Here is a 15,019-nt window from a genome sequence, read left to right on the forward strand (position 1 = left end):
CGCTTCCTCCTCGCCGCCCGAGAACCCGCCATTTTGAAAACCTTGTTGATTCCGGGAGGGAGGGTAGAGGGAGAAGGAGAGGGAAAGGGCAAGAGTGGCTGCTGGTCGTAGCGCTGTGCCGCGGCTGGGCGTGTGTGTGTCGCTGCGCCCGGACTCGCCTCGTCCAGCGGTAACTGCCGCCTTCAGCTGCTGCCGCCGCGCCTGAGGAGGGAGCCGGGGCTCGTGCTGAGGTGGGTCCTGCCGCCATGGCCGTAACGGCGCCCGAGAGCGGTCCCGCCTCGCCGCGCCCGGGCCGAGCAGGGACGGACTGCGGCGAGGAGAAATGAAACGCGGCCGCCGCGCCGCCGGGCTCCCGTCCCGCCCCGCGGACACGCCGTGTGCGGGGCGCTTGTCACCGGCGCTGCCTCGCCCCTGCCCGGGCTGTGTGCTGGGTCCCGCCGTGTCCTGCGGCGGGAGCGGACCGGGCGCTCCTCAGCCCGGCTGCAGCGGTGAGGCGGTGCCGCCTTGGCCGCCCGCGCCACCGGGCGCTGCGCGTCGCCGTCCGTTCGCCCCGGCATCCAGCGTACAGATCGGGAAGGGGGAATAGGTGTAAAGTCCTCGTGTGAAAAGCCCCAGCCGAGGGCGGGAGACCCTCTCCCGGTAAAGGTGCATCCCAGAACCCTTTTTCCCTAAGCAAAACGTCGTCCCGAACCCCGGTGGTGGAAAGCTAAGAAGTCTCTTAACTTTCCCCCTTCTGTTCCCATTGAAAGGGGAGGGAAAGACAGCTTGTAGTGCTTCTCTTGCTTTTACTCATGCCTTCAAGTAAAATGAAAATGCCAGACTACTGAAGTGACAGATTATTTACTACAAATGAAATACTGGTAGTAATACCCTGAAGGATGTATTTTTCCCCGATTATTTAGCCAGGAAACTTTACTTTTCCTGTACTATTGGCAATAAGTATTAACTCGTGTTTTCTGTCATTTGGAACACCACTGATCTCTGATACCTACTAATGCTGCACATAAGCAGCAGATTAAAATGTTACTTATTGCACCTAGCAGATAATACTGGCTCTAGTATTGCCAAAAGAAAATGGTTAATTGTGTGAAATTCTGTTCCAGATCTAAACGGTGAAAATTTTTGAAAGCTAGAATTTAAAAAAGGGAAACATATGGTTATCTTGTTCTATTGGATAGATGCTTTCTGTTAGTAGGGAAATGGTATATGTATAACTAAGATATTTTAGTTTTAAAGTTTACCTATAGGCCATTTCAGATGTTAAGAAAAGACTCTTAAATATGTGAAGTATGAAGCATTTATTCTTTTTTGCTGTAGATCTGTAAATTAAATCCAGGAAGTATTTTTATGCCTAAAGATGCAGCAGCTGTCTGGGTTATGAAAGCAGTGTTAATTCTTTCCTGAATTGCTTGCAAGTTATTTTTTAAAAATGTTTCTGTTCCCATTTCCCGTCTAAATAAGTAACTTGTTTAAGTTACTAGGAGACTTGTATGCATAGTTAACCATGATCAAGAATAAGTATTAAGTTTATAGAAGGGTGCAATAAAATGGTAATATCTTAAAACACTGCAGTTTTTAATAGATAACAGTATCAGCTGCTTTGAGTGGGTGTTTCCGAATGCTTCACAAAAGCAGCTTGAAGACTTGTGTGTGAATAGAATTTATAACTTTTTAGAGTGTTCTTAACCAGACTAATTGCAGAATGGATGGCAACTTGTTCGGAAAAGTTGTGTGTATTGTGTGTACGTCAGACACCTTAGGGATTAGAGAATGTGAACAGTCACAGTACCAGCACACTGCTTCTGCTGCACAGGGAGATCATTTTTGAAAGCAAGATTCCTGTGTTTGTTATGGATGTTGTTCTGTTGATGATGGTTTCCCCTGACTCTTTCTGCAGAAGCATATACCATGTCTTCTGTTGACTCATCAAAAGAAGATACAATGTCATCAGAAAAAACAGACGAGAAACAACCTGAAACTGAAAACAAAGCTGAGGAAAGTGATGAAGATGAAGAGGAGGAAGAGGAGGAAGAGGAAGAAGAAAAGGGTACCTTTTTTCCATTTATTAAGTTGTTCTTTAATGAATGCCAAGCTATTGAATGCAGTCTCCTGTCTCTGGCTAATTGTACTGTTATTGAGGAGATTCCATGGTGCATCTGTCTCATGGGTCATCATAGCTTCCCAGTAGTCTATAGCAGGCAGTGCTAAAAACAGTGATGCTGATTTCTCTCAGAAAAGGTTTAAGGAATTGCCAGTATCCTGGACTTCTGTACTAGGGATTTTTTTTTGTTGATGTGTAACTTTTTCAATGATTATAGTAGGTAGTGTCCCTTATCAGATTATTTTTTTGCCAGTAACGCACTGAAGAGACCTGTGTTTGCAAAAGAGAAACTTGTAAGTGTGCAGTAGTTTTGAAAACAACACAAATGTTTTTGCTTAACTACAGTGAATTAATTTTCTGGGTATCCAAATGTAATTATATTGGGTCAGCGGAAATTCTTTTAGACTAATTTTGGTAATAAAAAATTGTGGCAAAATGAAAGGATGAGCAAACAAGGCAAGTTTTTTGTTGTGGCATGTAATTGAAGGTAGTCAAGGAGAACAAAACAAGATGAAGGAACTACTATGCAAAAATGTTAATTTCTATTGTGAACTCTCCAGGCATCTGTTTTCAAAAGGAAAGCATTCATGGAAATAGAGCTGTAATGTGGCACAGTAAAAACCAAGTCCCTCATGCTCTTGGATCCTTGAAAGAGATGCAGTTTGTCTTTAGGAAAGGTAGTAGAAAGAAAACAGGTTTGGAAAACAGTGAAGTAATTAGCATTGGATTTTCAGGAAAAAATCTTTTTGCTCTGGTTCTGATTATGTTCATACAGGTTTTGAAGCTACTTTTAGATGTTAAAGCCAGGACAGCCCATCTGTTTAGCTCTAAGGATAGTGTTATTTGAGGGCAAGTGTTTTAGTATGAAATGTTTAAATGAAGCTTTAACTTTTTCTTCAGAGTGGTATTAAATGAGTGATGTGCAGGGTGTACGTAAAACAACCCAAATGTATTCATTAGTAAGCACTACCAGAATTACTGGGAATAATACTCTTGTTGTATTTGTGACACTTGTTATTGTGCCCTGCAGTGTGCAGTCCCACTGCACTTGTGCTTCTCCCTCCCCTGCTGAAATGTGTCGTTTCTCCAGTCCAGTAGTGGGGAACAAATCTGTATGCAGGCAGCCTTGACTCTGCTTTTGCCCAGCTGGTAGTAGTATTCTTCTTCAGAGTGCTTTGTGTGGAGCTGTGTGTGTACTGACTGCAGCATCCAAGGAGAATGTGTAAACAGGGTCATTTTGTACCTGAACAAGGCAGTGAAAGGAGAGAAGGATGGGTTTCTGAATACACCTAGTCCTGCAGTCTTCATCATGCTGAAGTTACCTTTAGGAAATGTCTAAAGGTAATGTAAAGTTACCTTTAGTCTTGTCTTCAAGGTTACCTTGCGTACAGGATTGTGGTGAAGAGCTAGAGAGGCTTCTAGTTATGTACGTGCAGCTCCATAGAATCACATTGGCTTATTAGACAAAGGTCTGAAAGTGTCATGGTACCTGCTTATATCATCATCTGGTTTTGATTTGCTGTTTCAAAGAGTCAGTGTTGTGTTGCCTGTCACTTCAGTCAGATCTGCAATGAAGAATATTGTGCTTGAGGAAGCTTTCTTTTGCAGAGAAGAGCCTCATTGTTGAAGGAAAAAGGGAGAAGAAGAAAGTTGACCGGCTGACCATGCAAGTGTCCTCACTGCAGAAGGAACCTTTTACAATTACACCGGGTAAGCTTGACTTCTCACACACAAATTGTGAGCGTTAGCAATGATAATGAAAACTCTAAAAAGATGAAATTACTAATTTGTTGTAGCTGAGACCTAGTTTATGAGTCGTGATCCTTCTTAAAACAATAAGGCTATTATATGAAAACCCTCTTTTATTCTGTAGCATCAGTTTAAAAATGTTACATGATATTTGAGCTTACTTGGAATATGACCTTTGGTGCCTCGCCACTACTAACAAAGGCAAGAACAGCCAGAATATAAAGAAATGCCAAATTCTTGTACCCTGATGTAAGTGCTATCAAGTAAGGCAGGTAAAGAGCCTGTCAGGATGCTGAACTGATAGGAAAAGGCCTGCTTAATATTTGACCTATTATAATGTCTAATACTGGTTTTAAGTAACTTCTTTGCTAAAAAAAGAAAAAATATAGAAACTTTAAGTTATGAACATGTAGGTAAATACGAATGTGATGAAATAGCATAAATTATTTTAATTGTTTCAGGTAAAGGACAAAAACTCTGTGAAATTGAGAGGATACAGTTCTTTCTGAGTAAAAAGAAGACAGATGAACTTAGGAACCTGCACAAACTCCTCTACAACAGGCCAGGCACTGTAAGAATTTCAATCTTGTATATCCATTAGTTCTCACGTATAGTGAAAATGTTTGTAGTGCAGTTTTTTACACTTGCACATATTGATCTATTTCTTAAGTGTTATTTATTACAAGCTACTTAGAAAATGGGTATTTGCAGGACCAGTTAAGTAAGTCTCCTCCTTTTAACTCCTATAAAATCTCTTCTGTAAAAATCTTGTGGCAGGGTGTACTAAATCAAAAGTCTCTTGAATGTAGATTGGATTTTTTTTTTAATGGGGGAATCGTGGATTACCTTACAAGGATGTGTTGGGCATAATTTATGGTTCACGTGCTAAAAGCTGCTGACATGCAGATAACACTCAAAATACTCTATGTATTAATACATTGCTGCTTATCTACTATTTTTCTCTTTGTTTGTACTAAGCAGTAGAAAGCTAAAGGTGATAAAAATCACTATTAGGATTTTATATATAACAGTTTTCCTAAGATAATTACAATATTATATCATCCATTTTGTGTTTAAGGGTGACACTTAAAATATAATGGCAAGTCTTTCTTGGAGTGGTTTATGTATCACTGATTGGGCCTATAATTTCAGAGTAAATATGACCTGTTTTCTTTGCTAATGGAGGCAGAATGTGAAATTGAGGCAGATTTACATGTACTATTTCTATATGTTTACTATAATTATTGGAACTTTTTAAAATACATTTGTATATTTTGGAGACTTAAACAGCTAGCACAGAAACCAGAACTTGAATATTACTAGTACAGTTGTGTGCCAGCTCTAAATCTCAGACCACTGCTTCCAATGCAATGTTTGTTTAAATGGCAAAGAATGATCTGTTGCCACAAGTATTCAAAAAAAGAATATGTCAGTATGGTTTCAGTCAAAACTATATTTAATCAGAGTTTTTGGGAACTCAGAATGCTGTTTAATATAGTGAAGGTCAGATCTTGTTTCATATGCACATATTTGTGTGTGCTTTTAATTGTAATTAACACTTTTATTAAAGCGTACTAGTATCACCTGCAACTTTTCTTAAGGTGCTGAACAAAGCTCTTTGGAAAAGGAGCTCAGCTTTGGTAAAATTATAGACTAATGGAGTAACAGCAGAAACAAAATTTGTAAAAGTATTGAAAGTTATTGATAGTGTCATAAAGATCTCAGAAGATGGAGAGATCTGGGGTTGCTTTTTAACAACTTTGGGGGTTATTTTGCAAAAGGAGATGAAGTGAAAACAAAACTTAAATACACTTCTGATCTTGATGGGAGCAATTTTCCCATTATAAGGGTTGGTGCAATGAAAGTTCAACCCAGATCAGACATCAGGTATGATGGTAGAAGTTGTGGATTGGGTGGTACATAAATGCAAAAATTGGTCCTACTAGTAAGAGGTTGAAAAATACAGTCATGGTCCTATGTAAGACTTCAGAATAGCTAGTAAAGTAAATCTGCTTCAGCAGATTGTAGAATAAAAAATAAAATTCCCTATTATGTAACAAATTATGTGATACAAAGCACGCAACAAGCTTCATAATGTTGTAGTTTTGCAAACCTGTAAATCATCATGCAGCACATTTTAAATGAGCTTGAAATGGCAGGTGACTTTGTCTAGTAAGTTATTAAAAGTACCGCGGTCACAAGAAGTTGAACTTAATTGTTGTAGTTTGTCTGTCATGAGATGAGTAAAGGCATAATCCATGTAGGTTATAACTTAAAAGGTGTAGCTGTGTCAGCAGAAAACAAAATGTTAGGACATTTCTTGTATGAGAGGTTAACAAATGTAATTTGATGAAATCTTTTAAACTGCTTGCAATGAAAAGTAATCTGTGTGCTCTGTTCTAGGTTGCATCCCTAAAGAAGAATGTGGGTCAGTTCAGTGGATTTCCATTTGAAAAAGGAAGTGACCAATATAAAAAGAAGGAAGAAATGTTAAAAAAGTAATGATCTCTTGATAGTTAACATAGCTTGACTCATGTTTTGCACTCTATAGTTTTCCTTTTTTTTCTTCTACAATTTTACTTGAGATTAAAGCTGAACTATAAGCCAGGTGACTGTTTAGTAGAGCTCTACAATTTCTTTTCTAAGTTCATTTTAATCACACAAACTGGTCTCTTAAGACAGCTTGAAATGTATTAAAAGTTATATTGTGAACATTTTATTCACAATTCCTACATTCCTAACTTAAACTATTGCATACTAACTATTAGATTCTTCTGCCAAGTTGAGAGGAAGGCATTATTTCCCTGGGGCAAGCATAGTGTTGTGAACATATTGTACTTTATTCATGGTGCAAACCTGCATCCTTCTATGCCTCAAAATCTTCCTTCTTCAGAACCAAAGCCATTTCTGCTTATTATATATGAAATATACTAGAATTGCCATAGCAACTAGTCCCAGAAACTTTTTTTTTGGTTACTGGCTCCCTTCTTAAGTTGCTTTTCCATCAACAGGAGAAGCTGCTGCAACTTAGTTTTTGCTGTCCTGAAAGGGTTTAAAATGCCCTTGCATATTTGTGTAGCTAGTTATAACAAATGAAAGAACTAGTAACATCTGCACAATATATATTCTAAAACTTAGGAGTCTTTTTAGTGCCTGTTTGTTGATAGTGGAAAGGCTTCCAGAATTTGGAATTTTTAAATTTTTCTTCCTCAGATATGCAGTTTTCCAGGACTATGGTTTGTCAAATACATGGGAATCTACAAGATAAACTCTATCTCCTGGTGGGAGTTTTGACCATTTCCCAAAGGTTTAATTGGCTAATTCCCCTTATCAAAAAAAGAGGCTGCAAAATAAAGTAGTTTTGCACAATTTTTTTCATATTTTCCATATGAAACAACTGCTAGCAGCAAATATTCCAAAACCTGCTTGCTTTGGGTTGCATATGAAGGTGCAGAGCCCTGTGTGCTTGCCTTACTGTGATAGCTTCTGCTGCTATTTGTAGGTGTGTAGAACACAAACTGTTGATCAGTTTCTTAGTTTGTTTTGCCTCTGTGGTTGATTTCTGCCCTGTCTTTACACTTGCATGTCATGTTTTAGCAGCATTGAACAAGATGAACAAAGGTCAATATCTACTTTGCAGAACCTTACTATTCAGGCTATAGATCATAAAGAATGTAATACTTTTTTTACTGTGATTCCTTATTTTTTAAAAATATCCTCTTATACAGACATACAGATTTGGGAATTCTGTTTTCTTTTGCTTCATGTAATGTAGTGGTGATTCTTTGCTTGGACCATAGATAAGACTGGAAGTGTAGTTGACTGTGTATGTGTATTGTCAGGTGGCCGACACAAACCAGACAGCAGCTTCTAGCAGTCAGATGTTGATTGTTTAGTATATGATACTGAATCTTTTCTTTTTTTTTTTTTTCCCCCTACAGATTTAGAAATGCAATGTTGAAAAGTATCTGTGAAGTTCTTGACTTGGAAAGATCAGGAGTCAATAGTGAACTTGTAACCAGAATATTAAACTTCCTTATGCATCCAAAATCTTCGGGCAAGGTAAGGTACAGGTTGTTATGCTTGCTTTTATAGCTCTGTTCTGATAGAAAATGTGTCTGTTCTCTATTGCTCATTGTTTGCTTGTTTCCAGTGATAATACAATTTCTGTTCTAACTTACTGAAGGAGGAATGACTTGTTGAAAGAGAGTAGTTCTACTACTGCAGGCATCCATAATGGGGTGAGGGCCTAAATAGAAATTCTATTTACTTGTGGGTGTACCCATTACACACTGATAGTGCACAGAGTGTGAGTTCAGCACATGGAGCTAATTAGGATATCCATTCCCAAATACCAATTAGCCTCTGCTTTGTGGGTGGAGGAGAATAGATACATGAAAGGACAGGAAAATCAAGCTTTGGATGTTAGCTGTGTTTGCTGTATTTAGCACATGTATGTTATCACATCTGGACATCACCAGATGGAATTTGTTGCAGGATACAAAACCATCACACTAGACTCAGAGTGTCACTGCCAAGACTGCTAAACTCTGTTGTTAATCTTCTTGGACTTTCAGTTTTTAATCTAAAAGTAATACTAAAATAGTTGCACTGTTGCTCAGGAAACTAAATCTATTCCAGCAAACACTGGGAAGTGATGTGAATAAGGGGTCAGCAAGCTGCTTTAGAGACACAGAGTTGCAGCAAAATGCAGGTTTGCATAAGATATGACAAAATTCTTGCCTTTAAGTCTTCTGAGTTCTCAGCTGACTTGTTACCCAGAGAAAAGACTTGTGTTGTGGATTCATAGGTAAAAGAACAATCTAGAAGTAATTTTTCTTGCTTCCCTCTCTAATGCCCAATCTTTGAGCTTAGGGAAGGGGTGCACTTAGCTTAGAACTGAAATTTCATTTTGCTCAAGTCTGTCTCAATAGTGAATATTTGCTTGCTGCAAAATATTATGACTTAAGTGTCATAAAATAGTCCTGGGTTGTGTTAAGACACCTCCATATTGTTTACTATTCTTTGACGTGATTGGAAAGTATTTATCTTTTTTAAATTCACTTTTGTATTCTTACTTGGATTACACACATCTCTTGTCTCTCAGCCATTGCCGAAGTCCAAAAAACCACAAAGCAAAGGTGGTAAAAAAGAGCGCACGAGCTCTGGAACAACAAGAAAAGCGAAACGTACCAAGTACCCAGAGATCTTGTCAGATGAATCCAGTAGTGAAGAAGATGAAAAAAAGGAAAAGGATGAGTCTTCAGAAGAAAAAGAAAGTGAAGATGAGGTAATGAGTTGTTTTGTTTGTTTTTCAACATTATGTCACTGCTCTGAATTGGTAACTCTTGGAACACAGAGTTGGGGAGCAAGTGATATTTAACTGAAAGAAAAGGGAACACATCTGCAATTTAGAAGAGGTTTTCTTAAATTCTGAGTGTGTTGAATTTAGAGAATCATTTAGATAAAAGGCAAAAGTTCTGGTTCTTCTGTGTATGTATGCACCTTATAAAACCATTTCCTATGTGTCATTTTGGGGCAGCCAGGATTGCTAATTAATTGATTGTATTTCTTATATCATCTTGTGATGATTTCATTATAATTTCATAATGCAGTGTTTGATTTGATACCCAGGAATTAACTTTGAGTTCAGTAGGAGTCACTGACCTATCTGACTACATTGGTTTGGGGTCTTGTTTCCATATTCCTCCTGGATTTTGTATCTTAAGCTCTCTCTTCAGGTTTTGTGTCTTAAAGTAGACAACATAGTAGACAGCCTTTGAAAAATCCTTGCAATCTCTGAAGTGTCTTAATCTCATTGTATTCTGTGTTTTTTTTAAACTTTCTGCATACTAGACAAGAAGCATCAAATCATGGAATAGTTTGGGTTGGAAGAAACCTTTTAAAGGTCATCTAGTCCTGCAATGGGCAGAGACATCAGCTGGATCAGGTTGCCTCATTCAACCTGGCCTGGAATGTTTCCAAGGATGGGCATTCACAGCCTCTCTGGGCAACCTGTTTCAGTGTTTCACCACCTCATTGCAAAAGAAATTCTTCCTCATTTCTCCCCTAAATCAACCCTCCTTCAGTTTAAAACCATTATGCCTTATCAGACCCCTGCAACAAAGTGCAATTGGTCAAACTGCTGGTGTCCAGCAGTTCTTTATGGAAGCTATGGAACCCTTGATTGTCATATATGGCCACTGTTCACTTGGGTTACATTCTCTGTTGGAATGGAAGTGTGACAGGCTGTTGGAACAGTCTGAGCTATAGGAAATAGTAGCAATCTTTTGTTGAAAGGCAGTTAATGTAACTTAACAGTTTGTTTTGTTGGGGTCATTTTGATAGATGTTGGGTTTAATGTTAAAAGAAAATGTTCAAAGAAATTCCTATGCCTCCAGGGAACAACCTTAATTCTTATTGTGCCTTTTTCTTTACTTATAAACGGCAAATTGAAAGAGGGCTGAAATATTAAAAGTTGACATATTTGTTAATTTCTTCAGGAAAACAGAGTTTCTGCTGTGAGGAGAGGAATATCTTTTTCAGAGGCAGTTGTTGTCATATTTCCAAGAACTCAGTTATTTTTTAAAAAACCCCAAAAATCAAAAACTCTCCAAACAAACAAAATTCTAACAAACAAAAAGGTCTAACAGTAAACTCCATTGATCTAACTGGGTCATCTTTGCCTTCTTTAAAAAGGTGGGAGTTAGATATGTCTGCAATGGCCTGAGTGGACTGAAGTCTTCAGAAAGTTAAGTTTAGGTGCATGGAATAAAAAGCATAATTATTTCAAAAGCATTGCTTTGTCAGATTAATTTGAAAATAGGGCTTGATGAAATGGAAGATACCTATTTTTACAGCTTTAAGATAGCAGAATTTCTAAAAGGAGTTGGGTTTATGACAGCTTTTGATATACTGGAGTTGGAAGGATGTAGGCAGTGTTTTGCTGCACCAGCTCTGTTGGAAACTTAGGCATGGAGTGGCTGGAGTTAATTGTCCTTAGAGTGGAAAATTTTCCTTTCTGGAAAAGAGGTATGGATTGTTGAATTAATACACATTACTTTAATTTTCTGATTTTTTTTTTTTTGTAGCCCCCAAGAAAAGCATCTAAAAGAGAAAAATCTAAAAAGACGACTTCTAAAACCAAGAAAGCTGTGAAGGGTGCAAACGTCAAGAAGGCAGACAGCAGCACTACTAAGAAAAACCAGAACAGTTCTAGAAAAGGTAAATGCTTTAAATCTTTCATCATACATTGCCCTGTAGCTTAATTGGCATGCTTATTAGAAAGCAAGCTTTTGCACCTTAGTGTGAAAGAAAATGGAATTTGGTAAATTGTTGGTTTTCTACTTGATGTTTCTTTCCTTGAAACAATAATTTAAAAAGCTGTTGGTTTGGATATATTTCATGCATTTCCTGCTGTCATGCTGCTGAGCATGTGTATGGCTTTTATTTGCATACAAACTGAAAGTATCAGCCAAGTTCTCTATTTTGCTGGAAGAATCATTGGTAAAGTTCTGTTTGGGCCTCTGTATTGTCTTTATGCGAGTCTTGTAATTCATGCAGTGGTGTGTATCCCATGTGTGTGTCTTTGATTCAGCAGCTTGAGACAAGATTTTTGTTAACATAGAAATTCTTTTCTCCTTGCATCCTGTTGCAGTTGATTTTCTCATATCTCAGGATGTGCATAAAGGGTATACAGACACTGAGTCTCTTAATAACTGTGGAAAGATTGCAGTAGTGAGGGTGGGGACAGGGTTGTCATGCCAAGCACATTTCCAAAAAGGGCCTGGCCAGGGGCCGACGGTTCTTGCCGACAGCTGATGGAGGCCATTCAGCAGTGGGCACTCCTGATAAGGAGCACTGACAGCACTCAGGGCTCTTGCAGCCAACGTGGGGCCGGTAGCTCAGGGCAGGGACTGGCACCCTGCTCTGCACCTGTGAGCTGGCCCTGGCAGCAGGGTCCAGCTGTGGGCAGGCATGGACATCATGGAGTGAGTCCAGTGGAGGGCACCCAGATGGTGAGGGGGCTGGAGCACAGGGTGGAGGAGGGAAGGCAGAGAGAGCTGGGCCCGTTCAGGCTGCAGAAGAGATGGGTGAAGGGGGATCATCCTGCAGCCTGCACCTCCCAAATGGGAGAGTATGGGGAAGGCAGGGCCAGGCTCTGCTTGGAGGCCCACAGGGACAGGATGGGAGGCAGCAGGCCCAAGGTGCCACCAGGGGCTCTGCAGTTTTTTGTTAGGGGAAGAAATTTCACCATGTGGGTGGTGACAGAAATGGGGCCTGGAGGAGCAGGGGAATCCTCATTGGTGGAGGTGTTTGGACATCAAACATCTGGCAGGGGCCCAAGTAACCAGCTCCATGCTGGCCCTGTTCCAAGCAGCAGCTTTGCTACCAGATGATCTGCTGAGGTCCTTTCCCACCCTAAATTCTCTGACACTCTGTGATAGCAGCCAGGTCTGTCACAGTTGTAGTGTGAGTTACTGATGCAGTTTATATCCATACTGCAAAATACTTCCTTTAATGCTGCCCTTGGCATATACATGCTACAGCACAAGCATCAGGTCACATTAGTTACCCTTCTTGTCAGTGCTTTGCTGAAAGGTGCAGGTGAGCTCTTGGACACAGAATGATGCTCAATTTCTTTCATTGCCTTATTTCTCAACAGAGTAACTGGCCTGTGCTGAACTCTGTGTTTTCAGTTTGACTTCTAAATGTGGCTGTGTTGTGTGTACGCCTTATTTTGTCATCAGCATATATATTTACACACAAATGTTATATATGTGTTTATCCTGTAAGTTATGTAGTATATTTGTAATTTCTTATTTACTCCTCCTGCATTTCTCTTTCCAGTTTAAGTAGGTCATTCTGTACGGTCATTATCTAGTTTGTTTGGCAGCTGCTCTGAATTTTGTCTTGTTGGCAGTAGAGGAACTGAGTGGATGTTGGAGTCATTCAGTCTAATTCATTTTCTGCTGGAAAAGATTGTATTAGTGTCCTGTGCCCCTTCACTTAATTTTATTTATGAAGTTCTCCCTATTTGTTCTCTTCTCATGGTGGGGAAGTAAGATACTGATCTTACTTAAGTCTCTGATAGTAAGTTGGCAGAATTACATTGCAAAATTACAAGAGTCTAGTGTGCAACACTGCTAGGGGAAAAGAAGAAATATAAACTCCTTTTTAAAGGAAATAATTACTTTTTATTTTCTTAGGGCCATAATGCCTGAAATAGAATTGTTGTAAAGTCTTTTTCATTAGTTTGGTACGTGAAATTAGTCCTATACCTTTTAGAGTTCTTGTTGATTTGTAAACTGATGGTTCATCAGTAATTACACAGATTCATAAATAAATGTAGTGCTGATGGCATTAGCTTTGTTTTTAAGTGGATAGTCTAGCAAGATGTCTATTTTAAAGGAAAACATCTGGATTGGATGTTTGTGGCAAGTTCTGATGGCTTCTCTTTTTAAGGAAGAAAACAGACAAACTGGAAACCTATTACAATGCAATTTGTTCTTCATATTTAGAAAGCGAGTCTGAGGATAGTTCAGATGATGAACCTTTGATTAAAAAACTGAAGAAACCGCCCACAGATGAAGAACTGAAGGAAACTGTCAAGAATTTGTTGGCCAATGCAAATTTGGAGGAGGTTACAATGAAACAAATCTGCAAGGAAGTAAGTACAATTTTGCAGTCTCTTTATAGGTAGTGGATTGTTTGTGGACTGACTTTGATCATCATTTCAGAAATGAAGGCTTGTACTCTTCTGTTGTTTCAAAACTAAATAGTTTTGCATTGGTTTATTTACTTGCTGATAGCTATAACAATGAGAGCTTTTTTTAGGTATGCAACACTGATATCAGCATTAAAAGGGAAATATTAAAATGAGCTACCTGGGATGTAGCAGTATTACCTCCCAAGCAAGTGCCATGTGTGACAGTGCAAATATCTGACACGTTTAGATAGTGCAGCAGCTTTGTGCTGTCCCCTGTGCTCTGTACATTTCTGCTGCTCACCTTGCACACTCCTTCTTCTTTCTCTTTATAAGTCCATTCAGCTGTCTCTTATCAGCATCTATCAGAATAGTTCTCAGCTGAGTTAGGGAGTTGAATCAATTCAGCAAGAAATCCATTAGTTGTCAGAACAGGTGGGAACCATGTGGCCAGAAAAGGGAAGGGTGGGGAGAAGTGACCAAAACACAAACAGTTACCTTTATATTTTCTGGTCAACTCACATGTTTGGTTTTCCTGGGAATTTCAAGATGTTGCCTTGAGAAAACTAAACCAGAAGCTATGAGAAAACTGTATGTAACTTTTTTCATATTTATTCTAGAAGTCTGAAATTTGACATGCTGAAATAAAATACTCGGAACTGGTTGTCAGTGTTGGCATCTGGTTTTTGTTTGTTTGGTCCTCTTCCACTCTGTTAACCAAAGAGTAATTGTACAATAGCACTCAAATATTTTGACTCTTCTCGTAGTCTCTTGAAAGGATCAGTTTTACTTATTATCAAATACCAAGGCTTATTTATTTTTCATTAGTTGTTTGCCTTCCTACACTAATGCAGGGCTATCTGACTACTTAAGAGAGCATTTAAAACAAAAAATGGAGAATTCTTACTTCTCCATTTTTGTGTGACGTGGCAAGCTTGGTATTTCAATTTGATGTGAAAAATTATAGCACCAGTTCAGTCAGTGACCAAACATAAAAGAGTACATGCATTTAAATATTTGTGTGATCAAAATAAAGACAAGAAAATAAGCTTGTGTCTTCCCCTAATTAACAGAGAGCATTTTAGCAGTTGTGGTACTAGATGTACCAACATAGGTTTTTGCCCTAATTTCAATTAAGCCTCTTCTACTCATACCATCTATTGAATGAAAATAATTTGAGGTTTATGTTTTTGTTTTGTTTTTACTTTTCTTTAGGTGTATGAAAAATATCCTAGTTATGATTTATCTGACAGAAAAGACTTCATTAAAAAAACAGTCAAAGAGGTAAAGACTTTATCATTTAGAAAATACTCTGGGTTGGGGTGGGGTTTTTTTCCTTCAACTTGGCACCAGTTTTAATAGCTTTTTATATAATATTGAAAGTTTAGTGCTCACCTAAACCTTTGATGTTTTGGTTCAGCCTGCAGAAGAGATGAATGAAGGGGGATCATCCTTGTGTTTCC

At 38.8% G+C, this 15,019-nt stretch overlaps 1 protein-coding gene across 1 annotated transcript in view; it reads left to right on the forward strand.

Moving 5' to 3' along the window:
* The window catches only part of DEK (DEK proto-oncogene), a 22,126-nt gene continuing 7,107 nt past the window's right edge, over positions 1 to 15,019 (forward strand). The window contains exons 1-10 of the mRNA XM_005481771.4: positions 1 to 230; positions 1,898 to 2,047; positions 3,710 to 3,811; positions 4,312 to 4,421; positions 6,254 to 6,348; positions 7,792 to 7,912; positions 8,958 to 9,140; positions 10,942 to 11,074; positions 13,372 to 13,520; positions 14,772 to 14,840. Coding sequence (XP_005481828.2) covers positions 1,909 to 2,047; positions 3,710 to 3,811; positions 4,312 to 4,421; positions 6,254 to 6,348; positions 7,792 to 7,912; positions 8,958 to 9,140; positions 10,942 to 11,074; positions 13,372 to 13,520; positions 14,772 to 14,840 — 1,101 coding nt within the window. The 5' untranslated portion in view covers positions 1 to 230; positions 1,898 to 1,908. The remainder of the gene's footprint in view (positions 231 to 1,897; positions 2,048 to 3,709; positions 3,812 to 4,311; positions 4,422 to 6,253; positions 6,349 to 7,791; positions 7,913 to 8,957; positions 9,141 to 10,941; positions 11,075 to 13,371; positions 13,521 to 14,771; positions 14,841 to 15,019) is intronic.

This window comes from Zonotrichia albicollis, chromosome 1, assembly GCF_047830755.1.
Source record: "Zonotrichia albicollis isolate bZonAlb1 chromosome 1, bZonAlb1.hap1, whole genome shotgun sequence".
In the NCBI taxonomy this organism is placed as follows: Eukaryota; Metazoa; Chordata; class Aves; order Passeriformes; family Passerellidae; genus Zonotrichia; species Zonotrichia albicollis.